At 41.2% G+C, this 16954-nt stretch overlaps 1 protein-coding gene across 11 annotated transcripts in view; it reads left to right on the forward strand.

Annotated features, from left to right (window-relative positions):
• Positions 1–16954, forward strand: part of arhgef10la (Rho guanine nucleotide exchange factor (GEF) 10-like a) — a 152285-nt gene that overhangs the window by 11955 nt on the left and 123376 nt on the right. The window contains exons 4-12 of one of the 11 annotated variants that reach the window (XM_079683363.1): positions 5925–6064; positions 8500–8595; positions 8689–8825; positions 11534–11629; positions 12340–12448; positions 13406–13435; positions 13599–13699; positions 14718–14795; positions 15944–16123. In XM_079683363.1, the coding sequence (XP_079539489.1) occupies positions 5925–6064; positions 8500–8595; positions 8689–8825; positions 11534–11629; positions 12340–12448; positions 13406–13435; positions 13599–13699; positions 14718–14795; positions 15944–16123 (967 nt within the window). Of the gene's footprint in view, positions 1–5924; positions 6065–8499; positions 8596–8688; positions 8826–11533; positions 11630–12339; positions 12449–13405; positions 13436–13598; positions 13700–14717; positions 14796–15943; positions 16124–16954 lie in introns of those variants that run through there. The other 10 variants (XM_079683366.1, XM_079683373.1, XM_079683367.1 and 7 more) reach the window with 10 other exon arrangements.

Here is a 16954-nt window from a genome sequence, read left to right on the forward strand (position 1 = left end):
TTACAGTGCGTGAATATCAATTGGGGGAAAGACGTGTTTCAGCTTTTTTTAATTCTTTGAAATGTATTCTATTGCGTGCATCTAATGTGACATGTTTACACAATTTCATGTTTAAAATGTATTTTATTTTTTTCATACTGCCTGTGCTGCAGCACCTCTTGCTACGCTCTGTCTGAAACCAGAGCCAATGTCTACTCTGATTGGTTGGCTGGCACGCTCTGTAATGATTGGTCAACTGCTTAGAGATGTCAGGCGCCTTAGCCTATCACGTACAATGTGTTTGAGCGCAAGCCAATAGAAGCGTGAACGTTGAGTAGTGATGCCATTGTGTTGCGGAAGTAAACAAAGGACTACAATAGATGCGTTTCAGGCAGGGGGGAGTGTGTTATTAGAGAGAAAATCCCGTTGGAAGGAGCACTGGGATTTTAGCCATACAGACCATTTACATGCACAACAACCTATATAACACACTACAGGAAAGAGAAACCCCCAAAAGTATAACAGGGCCTCTTTAAATTCCATTCATCTTCCTTCTTATAAGGTTGTGGCGCCCTGCACACGCGCGGAACACCCACACAGGTGATTTCAATTAGGTTGGCTGATTACAGCTCTTCTAATGACAAAGTGGTCGTCTATCACTAACCCTAACCCTACTTGGCTTTAGTGTAGCTGCACGAGTTAATGTGGGACTAATTGCACTTTTTCTGTGTCTTATAGTTAAAATACATACTTCCCAGCACAGGTACGCCTACCTTAAACTTGAGCAGAGGACAGACAGACATATTCACACACATATGTGGGTGTGCAGAGCCGTTAAAAGGAGAAGAATCTAAGAATTTTAGCATATAAAACTTTAACAAACAGCATAGGCACATTTCACATTTCTGTTGTTTTGTGTTGTATACTTCACTCATTCTTACTACTGTTGATTTGGTGGAAATACATCCTAAACTGGTGGGATTTAAGAATCAGATATGGAAACATCAACCTCCAAAAGACAATAACGGCTTTATTATTTGTAATGTGTATTGAAATCATCAATATAAAGTTCTGCTGGAAAAGATTTATGAATGAAATTAACCTTACCCTGGCGCACTCAGATAGCACCTTTCATACAATCAAGAAGAGATTTTGCTTCAAGGCCTGGGCACAGTAAATGATAATGTGATAGTTTATTGATTCCTCTAAAGCAACTGTCTTTTGCCTGCATGCCTGCCTCCAGTTGGAGGGTGGCAGTCAAAGTCACCTACAGATCAGCAGCCCTGGAGCTGATGGACAGAATCAGTTTTCCATTGGATACTTTACCTTTCTTGACCCGAGGCTTTCTATCGGAAAGACAGGCGTTTAATGCCTTAAGAAATTGGAATTTTTATAATGAATATAAAACAGGATTTAATAAAAACTGAAATACAGTTTCTCACTGTAAATCTTATACCACCTTCATACCGGGAGCAAATGCTAGAGCCACCAGATAGTGTTAACTAGGGCTGCACTATTTGGGAAAAAGAACTGATTCATTTTCTACTCTTGCAATTGTGATTGGATTTGCAAATCCAAGCAAATTAAGATTTATATATCATTACTCACGTTATTATTACAAATATATTAAAGCGAGGATTTGAAAAAAACACATTTTATATAAAGAGGACCTATTCTTTGTTTTTCCTTTCCTGTAAATTGTTTTATACTGTAAGTTGATATGTATGTAAATGGTCTGCAAAGGCAGTGGAGTGCCTGAAATGCCTCCATTGGAGTCATTTGTTTACTTCCCTAACATAATGACGTCACTACGTAACACTACCGTATCACATCGTCCGTGATAGGCTAAGGGTCGGGACATCTCTGAGCAGTTTATCAATCACAACAGAGCTAACCAATCAGAGCAGACTGGGCTCTGGTTTCAGACAGAGGCCGTTTCTCAATCTCGAGGAAACTGGCTTCCAAGCCAATATTTCAAGGATGCTACGTCATCGAGTGCCGCCGAAGGACTGTTCCAATCTCCAGCATACTTGGAATTCCACGAGGCCGCGTCCTTGGTTTGGGGGTAATTTCGAGGCTGCACACGGGTAGACTTCGCGTCCTTAAAATCCCCACAATGCTTTGCGCATGGACCAATTTCCCCAAATATGTGACGGAAAATGTAAGGCGGGGCCTCTCATATGACGCACACCTACACACTTGCTAGCCTGTTTGACTCTTCGTTTTCCGAATGCCAGGAAGGATTCTTGCCTAGCTTCTGAAGCAAGTGACTCGGAAGACATGTGCTACCAAGCAAGCATCCTCGCGATTGAGAAACGGCCAGAGGGTGAGAAGAGGTGCTGCAGCACAGGCAGTGTGAGACAAATAAAGAGCTTTTTGAACATTAAAGCAAAATGTCACAGTAGACAAAAAATCCAAATATGAACCTGAAAAGGAGCTGAATATGTCCTCTTTGAATCTGTGGAATATGATTTTAGGCATGTCTTTTCTGCAGCACCAAATTACTCAATTCAGAATTATATTTTCACAGCCTTTTCCAAATATTGCAATCACTGCAATTTGGATATTGCACTGGTCCATATTTTAAGATTTCAATGAATTGTGCCGTTCTAGTGTTAACCATTCTAAAGTACATTACACACTATATACATTTAACCATACTTTCCTTGCTTCTTTTATAGGATATTCTATAAAGCGTTGATGATGATGATGGTGAAGCCATGTAGGGGCTTTACATTTTTAGTGAGGCCTCCCACCTGTGCTCCAGCTGTAGGAAGTGTTTTTCAGAAAAACCTCTACTCATTATGGACTCCAAGGAGTTTGGATTCCTGTGGGCTTTCCTGTGCTGAAAGGGAGGCCTTTTATTTGTGAACAGGTGTGAGGGTGTTAATGTGTTGTCTACACCGTGCATATGTGTGTGTATGCGCTAGAGTCACAGCGAGGTCTTGGCAATTTCTCCTGCCTGGGTATTTGTGCTGAGTGCACATTTCCACTTTGGTTTAGTCAACAGTGTGCCTTTTTAAAGAAGAGCTATCAATAGCACTTTCCACCATCAAGGTGTTAAGACTGTCAGCACATCCACCATATCTGTCAGCAGTTTTAGAATAATATTGCGTAAAATTACTTTGGGATTGTTATTGCAGAAATATGTATTTTTTTCTTAACATTGCATTGACAGCACATCAGCTCGTTACAGCTATTAAGCTCAAGGCAGCATTTTCTCCTGTGAGTTTTATGTTCGTTTGATGCCAGCATTTACTTTCAGGCTTCCCTTTTTACTCCTTGACAAATAGCTTTCATTAAACACATGGCATGGGACCTCAGCAAATGAGAACATTTACACAAAAGGAACCATGACAACCTGACATGCTCCTGGTATATGTGTAGAGCTCGAACCTAAGAAAGTACAACTTTACTTTTCCCATCAAAGTTACCCTTTTTTTACCAAGTTCACCTTTTCGCCCTTTTGCCGCCTTGCATACTTTTAGACTTTTGTCTGGAAAATGTAATGCAGCTTGCGGATCACATTTATTTTTCACAGCCCTCCTCACCTTGTTGTACTCGGTTGGATGTGCTGTGGGAGCAAAAAAGAAAACTATAAAAGCTGAAACACACGTGTATACAAATATAAAATGAAGCCATAAACCAAATACTTTTGAAGGCTTTTTAATTAGAATATGTCATGTACTCTGCCCGGTAACACAGGGTGCATTGTGGGGTTGCTGCAATGGGAGAACTGGGCAGTTGTTTTTGAAGGAGATGTATGACCTGAGGACAAATAGAGCTCCATCATTATGGTCAGCACAATGCGTGTGCAGTTACAAAGAACAGCTACGCTCAAGAGGGACCAGGGGGCAAAGCAGGTGAAGCTAATGGCTGCTGGTACGGCCCGGCACAGTAGCTGAAGGGAATGGAAACAGATGGAAGTTTGTGATTTGCATTCAGGCTGCTCGTGCTGTAGGCTGCGCTCTGCCCCAGGCTATGTCATTTGCATTGAAAAATGATTCCTGCTTCTCTCCTTGAGCTATATGACTCACTGTGTCTTATAGGCACAGATAAGTTGTGAAGGGGTGCGCAACAATATCGATAGCTTCACAGCTCACATCCCTCACACCTGACATACAGTCGGGCTGTGTATCGCTATTGTTCTGGCTTTTTCCTCACAACAGTTTTAATGATCAGTTTATGGCAAGGTGCGTGTTGACAAATAGGTCTTTATGCCGTCTTCATGTGGGCTGAGATCAGTTTTGTCCTTTTTAGATTGAGACGAATGATGCAGACTCATAAAGAATGCAGCAGAGTAATATTCTAAACTCTTTTGCTTAACACCACCGCAAAACCAAATGTCTGCTATCAGGAGCTCTCATATGATATTTTGACAGGTCACAACATCTGCCTCCAGGCATGTGGTTGGCATTTATAGAAAAACAGGCAGAGCACAGCAAAAACAATCAGAGCTTGCACTATATCTTGTATCAAGTTTAACAATGCTAAACTTGTTTTGTGAGCAATAATCTGTTTTTGAATACACTATATATTGTAATAAACACATTTTGAAGATTTTAATATGTTATATATTGAAGTTCAAAGTACACATTTTTACTTTTTTTAATTTAAATATCATTATTTTGTGTGTCTTTAATAATAACAATAAGCTTCATTTGTATAGCACCTTTCATACAACAATTGAAGTTCAAAGTGCTTCACGGTAGACTCTCTTAAAATACTCACAGAAAATGTATCTCACATAGAACACAGTTACCAGTAAAATACATAAAGAGAACATTTAAGATAGCATAGAGTAGACATATAAACAAATAATTTAGATTAAAGGTATGATGATGAATATATGCAACAGAGAGCAGGAGCTAGCTTCCTAAAAGGATATGTTTTGAGCTTTTCTTTAAATGAAGAAACCGTCACAAAAATACAATATATTTGTATTTATTCTGATAATTTTATGGTCATATATACATAATTTTATTGACATTATATTTTGAATAATATTTGTTTTTACAGGATTAGAGAACTGTACGGTTTACCGAAATAGCTTTTTTTTTCCCGGCATGTCTTGTTTGTCTGCAAGTTGCCCATCACTGTGAGAAGCTGCTGCTGCTGCTGCTGAGGTGTTTAGAGGGACAGATTTAATTATTGTAGATGGGACGCTCCTACACGCTGCTTCCTGTCATATTATCAGTCATGTGGGGGAGGACTCTCCCTCTCCGGCAGCATCAACACAAGCCGTGTGATAGCTGTGTCAACAAGATTTCCCCCAGTGATGTCAGAGTGTGTTTTTAAATAGCTGGTTCAGGGATATGTTCTCGTTCAAAAAGACAGCAGTGATTATGGTAAGCCGCAGGCATGAGAGGTAATGATTTGACAGTGCTCAGGGGCAAAGGAAGTAACTTAAGGTGTGATTTATATTTGTTCTCCTTATATGTGGCCTCGCAAAAGTTCTTTATAATTAGTAACCAACTGTTCCCACATTCAGTTTAAAGAGGCCCTTCTATGCTTTTTGGTCTTCTCCCTTTCCTGTTGTGTTTTATAGGTTTTGGTGAAGGTAAATGGTCTGCAAAGGCTAACATCCCAAAGTTCCCTCCAGAGGGAATTTCTCCCCCCCACACTTTTGTTCTTGCCTTCCTCCAAATTTGAGTTTTGTTTTTGTCATATTTCTCCTAACTTTCAAAAATAACAGAATGCTCAGCTGCATAAGGAAAATGTGACCACTTCTGATAAAGTCTCCCCACAATTATCACAGCAGTTCGACAGCAGCCATATGTGCTCTGTCAGACTTCAGGGAGTGTGTGTTTGCATGCTTGGATAGCAACAAACTATTTTGACCCCCACCTCCAGCCTCTCAGCCTCCCCTTCCTCTCACTGATATTAAACCTGTAATGAGGCACACAGTGTTAGTTTAACTGTGCTAATATTTGGGTGCCTTCCAGGGTCTCAGCAGCAGAGCCCTGTTCCTCGGCTCCTCTGGTGGGAGAGGAGCTCCCTGGGCTTCCTGCGGCGCCGCCAGCTGTGGAGACGACGACTGATTCAGGAGACCAAGGCGAAGAAATCCAGAAAAGCTCCAGTGAAGGTAAAGAACTAAATAATATTGACAGGGAAGTGATGCAACTCTAGATCAGATGTTACATTTCAAGATTGCTCTCAAGCTCACCTCGGGACTCAGGCTCCTTCCACCTAGGAATTACAGTGTTCAGATCTGTAAGGAAACCAATTGGACCTCCAGAATGTTGTAAACAGTATAGTGGACGCCTCCATAATGGCACTGGCAGTATCAATGTTTGTAGCAGTATTTTGTGAGTACCGCACAGTGCATCTCTTGACCTTGATCTAAGGTGGCAAGAACACAATATTACAGGCTTGCGGTCGTCTTATGGATCATTGATCTGTACGGTGAGAGTGGTCAGACGCACATTATGTATAGACACATCTGTGCGCGCTCCATTCAAACACATAACGACACAAGAGGCGCACACGTATTCTGTCATGATTTGATTTCTACACGGACAAGACATGAATCCAATTAATTCAGGATGGGGATCAATAGAGAACCATTTCCATGAGGGAAAATTGCTTTTGGATTCCGACTCAGTCAGCAGTGCCGCCGTTATTTGAAGGTGGCTCAGAAATGAGAGATGTAAAAGAGCCCCGCAATGCTGCCCGACATTTTTTATGTCCCGCTCTTCTGATGTATTTTCACACAGGCCTCTGCTGTCATTTTCAACGCGCACAGTATATTTAAACTGACTAAATAATGCAATTCTATTAAACCTCTCTCCTAGCCATCTAAAATCATTACTACAGAAATGGGAATACTCTAGTGCTGATGCTAATGAGAAATCTACTGCAATGCTCAATTTGTTTTACTTTTGGTACTTTCTCTTGTAGTTTTCCAACCCCAAACTCCAAGACATATTTTGGAAATTCTTTGGAGGTCAAAACTGTTTATTGTGTAGAAGATCCGTGTTCTGAATCTTCTTTATATGGATCATTATGAGTAATGAAGTACTTCCTGTTTGTTGAAGCTAAAAGGTCCATTCACTCCTTGATTGTGCTCACTGTTAATATAAACTATTTTGACCTGTTTATTGTTTTTACATTATTGTTCACATTTTTACATTAACTTCACCGATTTTATATAAATTATTTTGTATTTATCTTTTACTTATCTTTACAGTCACAAAATCCAACTTCAACCCTAGAATAAATAACATTCTAATTCAGCTTGATTCTGAATGATAAGATTATACATGTATCATATTTTGAACACATTCATTTCTTCATTTGTTTAACTTACTTTTTTTCTTTTACTTTTCTAACACTAAAACTCCATGAATTATTTTGAAGATTATTCAATGGAGGTTAAAACTGTCTGTGTAGAAAAACTGTGTTTTAGTTTGACTGAATCTACTTTATATGCATCATTATAAATAATGAAGCATTTCCTGTTTGTCAAAGCAAAAATGTCCCTTCACTCCTTGATTGTGGTCACGGCACATTTTGAAGTGATTATCTGACATTGATTGCTTTGCCTTGATCTTTTCTTTCACATTTGCCAATTAATGGCAGTGTATTTTTAAATTAGTGTCATGGTGACCTGTTCATGACTTTATTGGAGTGTCATTGTGTTCTGGAAAGTTGAGTAAAAGTAGGAAACTTGGTTTAAAACATTTGGAATAATGTTCCCGTGAGACCCGCTGAGCAGATCTGCTGATAGCCAAAATGCAGTTGTTCTCTCCTCCATTCTGAATCCTTTCTGAATGCACAAGCGTAGGAAAGTGTGCGATATATATATATATATATATATATATATATATATATATAACATTTGTATAGCTAATCCTCTTTTGTAGAGACACACTTGTTCATCTCCTGGATTGTATCCAAGGTTATTTCCAGTTTTAAGACTGATCTCTGCTGAATAATCCACAACAGAATACACATCTCCAATCTGATTAATTGAAAACAGTGACTGTTGCTGTTCAGGGCTTAGGAGAAAGTGTAAAAGACAAATCACAGTTTAAAACCAAATCAATAAAGCTCACTGAACTAAATTAGGATGAAGCAGTCTCAAAGCAGTTAACGACCAATCCTGCCTCGCGGGGAGATAGAAGGGGTCAATAGCTCAAACAAGCTGGATACAATCATGTTGCGTCACATGGACAAAGCCATTACGGCACAATGCACATCTCCCTGAAGAAGAAGACCTTTACATGCAAATGATACAATAAGTATGGACATATTCAAAAGGCTGTGTACAATTCCTAACCAGAGGCATAAGATCTGGCGTCCTTTATATCTGCTCTGTTTCGCCAAAAAGGATTCAGGCAATTCAGTTTGGAGCTGTGTGTCTTTGTGTGTGTTGTTTTTGGGCGAGAAATGTAAAAGCCCTCACAACAGGAGGTGTGACTATCCAACAGAAAGGGAGATAAAGAAGGCACCACTCTTTCTATATTTAAAAAAAAACAAACAGTGTTTACTTTGATTCTACTGGCTTTTCTTTGCCAGCTCTACTCGCGGCTGAAGCTGAGCCACAGACGGCAGAGGCTCCCGAGGTGATCTATGATGATGTTCCAAGTGAAGGCCCCCTCTCTCCTGATGAAGGTGAGTAGCTGCGACATACTTTGTGTTTGCTTAGGATGATTGTCCTTTCTGATGCCAAGCTTCTGAGGTGTAATATTGTGTGTGTTTTGGCAGATATGATCTACGAAGATGTTCAGAGAGACAGCCGTCCTCTGGATAGAGACAACGGATGGAGCTCCAGTGAGTTTGAAAGCTATGATGAGCAGTCTGATAACGAGACCAAATTACCAACACGAAGCAAGGTAGTATTAGTGAGTTTGTGGACGCATATGTATTCATCTCATTATCATCTCGGTTTATCTTATATGGCATCATGCACGGAACAAACTGAAACGTTGATTTTAATGAAATGTAATATGTCACCAGATTTCAGTTGAAAGCAATAATATTAAAACTAAATATTACGTTCAACTTCATGTTGTTGCTTTCAACTAACCTAATACAGTTATGTGAAATCTGTTGACATAATCCATTTATTTAACGTCAACCTTTTAGATGTGTTATGGCTGGCCAAGGTTGTTGTTGGTGGGGTTTCCAGCATGAAATAATCAAGGAGAATATTTCATTTCCTGCTCCTCTGGCACAGTCCTCTTTATTAATGTAGAGAACTATAAAGGAATAAAGGAGACCATAAAGAACATGAAAAATGTATTTCAGTCCGTCTAGGTCTTAAACTTTCATTGCCGGATGAAAGTAAACAAGAAGCATTTCAGTTTGAAGAGCCTCAGATCTCCTCGCCTTCTTTTCTGCCAAGGATGCTGTTCATCAGAGTTGTGCAGCACGGCTCCAGAGTGTCAGTCTTCCACATGATGGCACTGTGTGCACATTCACACTGCAGCATTTTCTTTATGCTTCGCCAGCCTTCACCATGCATGCATCTCTGCAGACATAGGGAACATTTGGAGCCATAGCAATAAAACATATTTTTCTCGACTTCAATCATTATTAATCTATAGATGTGTACTCGCCTATACATATTTTTACATTTGTAGGTGTTTGCATATGAATACAATTCTATTTTAAGGCAAGAAAATCAGTGCTTTGAGAAACAAGGGAGACCAAAGAGAATGAAGTCGATGACTGAAATGAGCTGCTCAGGTAATTACAAAAAGGTGTGTTGTGAAAAAACCCACCACGTTTCTTTCAGATTGCTTTTCCCAGACCACTGAACACAAGAAAGGATTCAGCTGCACCGTTTGAACAGTTAATGAAGGAACCTTGACTATTACGGGGCCAACAACACTTTTCTAGCTAGCAAATCCTTCAACCCAAAACACATCGTTTTTAATTACTCGCCTGATTAATTTTTCACCAAGTGTACTTGAAGTTCCCTTGTTCAGTTTACTGCTTAATTTGAGCAGCTTGGAAGAGCTGGGACAGAGTTTGCTTCTCTAATAACTGCCTGCACCCCTCACCCCTCACCCGTCACCCTTCTACAAACCAGTGTCCATAGAGTGGTGCAGTGATGACAGAATGTGAACCCGGAAACTAGCATCACAAGGCTCCCTCTACAACATGGGTGTCAAACTCAAGGCCCTGGGGCCAAATCCGGCCCGCAACTTCATTTCATGTGGCCCCACAAGAGCAAATAATATATTATGTTTATTATAAGGTTACATGCCGCTTTACAGAAGCACATTGCCCATAAACTACATGTCCCACAATGCATCTCAAATATGACTTTTTTCTCGACTCAAAATGTTACTTTTTTTCCAGAATTTGGCTTTCATTTTGTGACATGCGCACTGAAGAGACTTGCAATTGTTTGCCCTAGACTTCTGCTTTCAGACGTAGTTAATTAAGTGACCTATCCAATAATAATCCAATGCAGAGGAAATAATGTTATATAATACATTATTTTATATATATTAAGTATTTATATATTTATTCTTATATAGTCTTATATATAAAACTGGCCCTTTGAGTACAACCATGATGCTAATGTGGCCCGAGTTGAAATTGAGTTTGACACCCCTGCTCTACAAAGATCAACAGGAATGTTCTATTGGTTTTGGAATATTGCTGAAAATAAGCTAAGAAGCAATTATGTTACTTGCATATTTCACCACTTTGATCATTTTTGAAGCATAAAGCAATAGCCAGATGTAAATAGCTAACGTAAGGCTATAACAAACTTCACCAGAGTCTCATTACTTCACATCACCACTTAAAGGGGCCCTTTTATGCTTTTTTGGGGTTACCCTGTCCTGTAGTGTTATATAGGTTTTTGTACATGTAAATCTAAATTGCCAAAGTAACTTCCTGAGGGTACACCTTCCTTAACATAGTGACATCACGATGTAACACTTGCGCTTCTATTGGCTAGCGCTCAAACACATTGTTCGTGATAGGCAAAGGGGCGGGACATCTCTAAGCGGTTGACCAATCCCAATAGAGCCGGCCAGCTAACCAATCAGATCAGACTGGGCTCTGGTTTCAGACAGAAGTTGAAAAGAGGTGCTGCAGCACAGGCAGTATGAGATAAACAAAGACCTCATGTCACAGTAGACTAGAGGCACAAAATACAATTATGAAACCTAATATAGAGCATAAAAATCCCCCTTTCATTGTTAGCAACTGCTGTTTTTATGATACATACAAGGTTAGGGCATTAACGAGTGGGGTACAACAAACGTAAGGACGTCTCACCAAAAACCACTGACTTCAAGACGAGCTAAGTGCTAAAATGCTAACTTATTTCCGGGTAGTCAAACTCATCCCTGCACCATTCTATAAGTATCATACATCATAACCCCTTTGAGCATAGCCGTGCTCCAAGCCTTCACTCTATGCTTGTGATTCATTCCCAATGTTGCGTAGCTTATTTTGCCTTGATCACTTTGCCTCCGTTTCCTTTTTTCTTTTTCCTCTCCCCTACTCTCTTCCTCCTCTCTACGCCTTTCTTGGCTAAACGCGACCTCCCCCCTCTCTCCTTGCCCCGCCTATCCAACACCTGTAGCTCTCTCCTGACGTGAGTCGGCTGAGGGAACGCTGTGCCAGGACCAAACGAGAGCTGGCCATGAGACTCTCTGGCAAGCACAACTATGACATCAAGGTATATTTCCAGCAGCAAGTGAACACAGCTATATCACGCTATTTTATCCGCAGAGCTCAAATCTCTCTGCTAGATGTTTGTCTACAGGATTGATGATCACCCAGAGTTGAAATATGCTGTGTTTTATGCTCAGCTGGCTCAAAGGCTTAGCTGACTCTGCACCATCCTCTCCCCAGCTTCCCTTTGGACTGTGACTTTGCTTTGAGACTCTTCTGTTGATCCCTCTCTCCTTCCCCTGCCTGGTTTAACATCCAGATGCATTTATGGGACACATGAATTATTAAACAATATTCCGCGTATTTACTTCCATAAACGCCAGTGCAACTCGCACCCAATTAATGACCCACTTTCCTGAAGTAGCATCATTTAAAAACGCTACCACCCTGCGTGTATTCATGTGTGGCTGGAGTCTGGTTGCAGGGCCTCTGGGATGCTCAGGGTGGAGTTTTTGGTCAGCCGGATTCTCCCACACTGAGCCAAACTAGAGCTCACTCTGTTAGGATAATCTAGATGACGCACTCATAGTCTCCCTGATTAGAGGTCTGCACGGCGACCCGCAGGGAGTCGCAGATGGTGAGATTCACGATGAGCCCACTGACTGAGCGCCACTCCTCTCCATCTCTCTGCAGAGGAGCACCGTAGGTTATCAAGTCTGCACAGCATGGCACTCTAAAGCTCCTCCGTTGTCTCTCTCTGCTCCTTCCTACCAGGTTCAGCAACTCATGAAGGCGGCCAGAAGCGGAACGAAGGACGGGCTTGAAAAGACCAAGATAGCCGTCATGCGAAAAGTTAACTTCCTGCAGAGAAAGGATCAACCGGGTAATGCGGGTGAAGTCTGACCACGTTGTTAACGTTGGTCAGCTGGATCTTTTTGGATGAAAGAGTTCTACTATACTGGATAATGGGGATTGCTTATGAAGTCTTGATTTTGACTCCTTACACTTTCAATAGGCAGTTGCTTGTGTGCAATGTCAGGCAAGCCAAAGTAGCGTTCAAGGCTGATGGAGTAGAAAGTCTTACTTTTTCTTTATGCAAATCCCCTCAGGGTGAAATGAAAGAACTGTGAAGAGAAAAGATCTCACTGATTATAACTATAATACATAAAACAGATAGGCTTTCTCAGTTTTAAGACAAGCGATGTGGTCGAGTAATGTTTTTGAAGTGCAAGAATGAAAAGGATGAGGCAATTCATGCGGTACACGATGGGTTCCTTTATAGGAGCCCTTGCCTAACAATAGTCAGAGATTACCATCCATTAATGCAGCTCTACAAACCATATACCAGACCTACGGCTCAAAGAAATCTCAGAGCCATTACAAAGAGTTAAAGAGGCCAGTGCTGCTATTTTTAGGTGTTGATGGGGGGGGGGGGGGGGGGGAAATCTGCACGGCATTATATTTATTTTCCCACCAATCCCTCTGTTATCATTCCAAAGACTTTAATTGGAACGGTGGAAGGAAGCTTCTGGTATCTGTGTCTTTATGTTACGGGTGAAGTGGGATTTTTTTTGACTGCCGAATGTCTTTGTGCCAGTGCGGAAATGAGAATGTGTTGGATGGTGTTTTTGCAGACACACTTCTGTGTGCCTCTCTTACTCAAACAGTGATACAGTATTGTTTTGAAAGTTATTTCCTTTTTTCTGAAGGCTTCTCTCTCTCTCTCTCTCTCTCTCTCTCTCTCTCTCTCTCTCTCTCTCTCTCTCTCTCTCTCTCTCTCTCTCTCTGCCTCTTCCTGTTCCTCAACACCTCTTTCTCTCTCGCTCTGTCTCTTTCTCAGAAAGTATAGAAACCTCTTCATATTTTCGAGGTAATAAACTTGGTGTGTCGCAATGTGTCTCTAGCTACAGTGAGATCTGGAGGGTGCCTTTCTGTTTTTCCCTGTCTGGTTTATTTTTCTCACACACACATGCACTCTTTTTCTTATTTTGTACCTTTCTGTATGTTTGTCCTTTATTCCTGAATGTGTGCAGAGGAGGAAGATGATGCAGGATACCTGGATGTGGCCGTGCCAGACGTTAAGCATCCTCCCCCACAGCTGAGCCCAATGCCCGAGGGGCTCACCAGCCACCAGGTGCACCTCACGATTTAACAAGCGCTCTTTCCTAAATGATTTTAACCCAAGAGCTCTAACATCAAGCATTCATGTGAACCCATTGTGTCCCCAACAACCTTAAGATCAGGCTCTAAGCTGACATGTTAAGAATGATTTGCCAGTCACGTGCTATTTTTACCACTTAACACACACTTAACGCTTGCAAAATCTTAAAGCATGTAAAAACAGAAATGCAAATGATGACATTACCGAGCTGGACCACAGTGTCATCCCGTATTTCCAGCGCAGCTTTGTACCTTGAATAGCATAGCAGTTAAATTGCGGAGAAAGCGACTGTAGACCACTAACTGCACCGTTCTCATTAGGTGTGGTAACGCTATCCAGTTTCATGAAATTGCAGAGTGAAACATTTGTATTGATTGACACCACTCATTTCTACACATCTATATGCTAGGGCTGCACGATTTGGAAAAAACTAATATAAATGCAATTATTTTTAACCGCCATATGATTCGCGATATTAGAGGGAATGAACATTTCTGAAACATGAAAAATATATTCCAATTATCAGGAAGATCTGTACCAAACAAGGATTTAAAAAAAAAAAAAAGATTCTGTAAAATAACATTTGTAGGCCTGGAACTTCTCGACTACACCATAATAGGATTATGATTAAAATCACCTTTTATGAATTGGGACTCGAACCGACAACACTTCAGTTACCAAGCCAAGTCCCTACGGACTTAACTGTTGCAGCGCGAATAATAAATACTTCCAGTATTATATTTTCACACATTTTATAATTACAAATGATTGTGCTTACTGCGATTTTGCAGCTCTCTTTGAATCAGATCTTCGATGGGGGCCTTGTTCAAACAGACCTACTGTTCTTTGAGTCTTTTTCCTCCCGTGACAAACACATGATTATTGTTCAATCATCAACCTGCGGCGTGCCTAACTGTGATCACAGTGCACGCTGCCGCCCCATCATGTCCTCTTAGCTCTGCGTTTCCTGACTGGTCTGTTGTCTGCGCAGGTTGTCAGACGCCATATCCTGAGCTCCATCATCCAGAGCGAGCGCAGCTACCTGGAGTCTCTCCGGAGGATCGTGCAGGTGAGCTGCTTAGTCCCTGTTGTACTCCACTGCCAGATGCAATAACTTCACCATTTAGCCATTATGAATAACACCGGAAAGAGAAGCAGTGATATCCATCAAATTACAGAGGTGTCTCAGCATAAGTAGTCCTGATGAAAACAGCCGCCCTCATTTCTGTGGCGTGGAGATGACGCTAAGAGAGAAAGACTGTAAGGCAGGATGGGATGCAGCCTCTATCTCTCTTTTTAGTGGGGTCTTGTTATGTCCTCATCACAGAAAAATAGGAGCAGCCTACTGAAATGGAATCAGCAGCTATCAACAGTTTCCTTATGTCCTGTAAAGCCTTCCACTGTCGGAATGTAATGAGCTACCTTTGTTGTGGGGTGACATGATTGCGCGTGATGCTTTGGAGGTTTAGCTCGTTTGAAATCTCTCTAGTTATTCAGGGAGTCCAGCTGAATGCTAAACGTAGTGTCCCCGGACTGATAACATATACAAGATGAAAGGCCACAAGCACAATTAGACTTTGTATTATTGCAGTAAAACAGATTGCACATCTCATGTTAATTCTTCTGTCGATGATTCATTTGCTTTGATGGATTTGCGGAGATAGAACTTGTAATGAAAATTACCACCACAATTGCTTTAAAAGAGTATTTTTCATCTTTTACATTTAGCTTGTTCTTAATATCTATACTTTGGTATGTTTCAAGCAAGCCATGTTTTCTGCCTCCCACAGAGAATCTTGTCCACAAACAGCCTGACAACTGATTTCTGTCGGCCATGCTAATACTCCCATGCGTGCTGACTGAAGAATCAATCAGGGCCTCTTTTACCAGGTTGCTTTTGCATCTGTCACTCCGCTGGGAGCTTCCTGTCGCCATTATTATTTTGGCTTTTATGATTACAAGTCACCTTGAGTTGTGAACATGTTTGCACACGTCAAATGTTTTGCAGGCGACTCCTTTAGATTGAAGGCACCATGACTACATTTCCTAATTTCCGCCTGATTCACAGGATTTGTTTCTGCTACCTATCAGTTGTCTATTTATGCTACTATAGGAAGAGATGTAAAGGAAGGTGGGATGCTGATTTCTCTTAAAGCCCCTCCACCAAACACATACATGTACATATCAACAACCAATTTCTTCTCTCAATCCCACCAGGAATACCAGAGACCGTTGATGGAAGCCGATCCACGCATCCTGAGCTCGAGAAAGATCCGGCCTATATTTTTCAGAATGAGGGAGATCACACAGTGCCACTCCATGTTTCAGATTGCTCTGGCGTCACGTGTCGCCGAGTGGGACAGCTGTGAGAAAATCGGGGACTTATTTGTTGCCTCGGTAGGTGTCCTGCATGAGCATGATTTTTGTATGTTTCTCCATATTTGTGAACTAGGAGTGAGACTCATACAGCGTGTGTATACATTGTTTTTGTATCAGTCTTAACATGCAATCAATAACATGCATGCTGGGTAAAGAAACTCCTTTTTTTTCTGTATAACACAATATCTGCTCCCACGGTTGTAATGAGCTGCAGGCTTAAGGTTGAGCAAACAGGGCTAGCTTACTCCCAAACGCAGAATCAATTACACATGTGATGAATATCTCCACTGCATCCAAACCACTCTGGGATATGTGTTTAAACATTTTGGCACTACACTAATAGTGTTCAGTGTGAGTTTTCTGTAGAGAGTCTGCAGTGTGCTCATCCATAATGTCTGCTCATTATTTGCCTATTAGAGGGACCCTTTTTTTTCTCTGCTGGGACATTATAGAGCTGTTTCATTGATATCCCCCCATTATTAAATAAGAGCACACTGGAAATGGAAAGTGCTGGAACTCCCTTTATTGAGCTTATTGTTGCAATGTATGTACCTGCAAAGTAATATGTTGTAGTAATACCGAGAGGCAGGATCCTGAAGGAGGCTGCGAGCAAAGAGGGTTAATTCCTTCATGCAATGTGCTAATCCCCCATCACTCCTAAAACTGTCACTATCGGCTGCCTGGTGTGAGTTTAATTGAGGAGAGAGAATAAATGTCTACTGCAAATCCGACACACCCCCACACACACACACACAGCGTCGCACTTGGTCACCTCATTCCTCTTCGCCCAGCCTCTTAAATGGCTCGTGAAGGGTGTTGTGGTAACTGGAATGGTAAACAAAGCATTTT

Source organism: Notothenia rossii (assembly GCF_949606895.1).
Source record: "Notothenia rossii genome assembly, chromosome: 5".
In the NCBI taxonomy this organism is placed as follows: domain Eukaryota; kingdom Metazoa; phylum Chordata; class Actinopteri; order Perciformes; family Nototheniidae; genus Notothenia; species Notothenia rossii.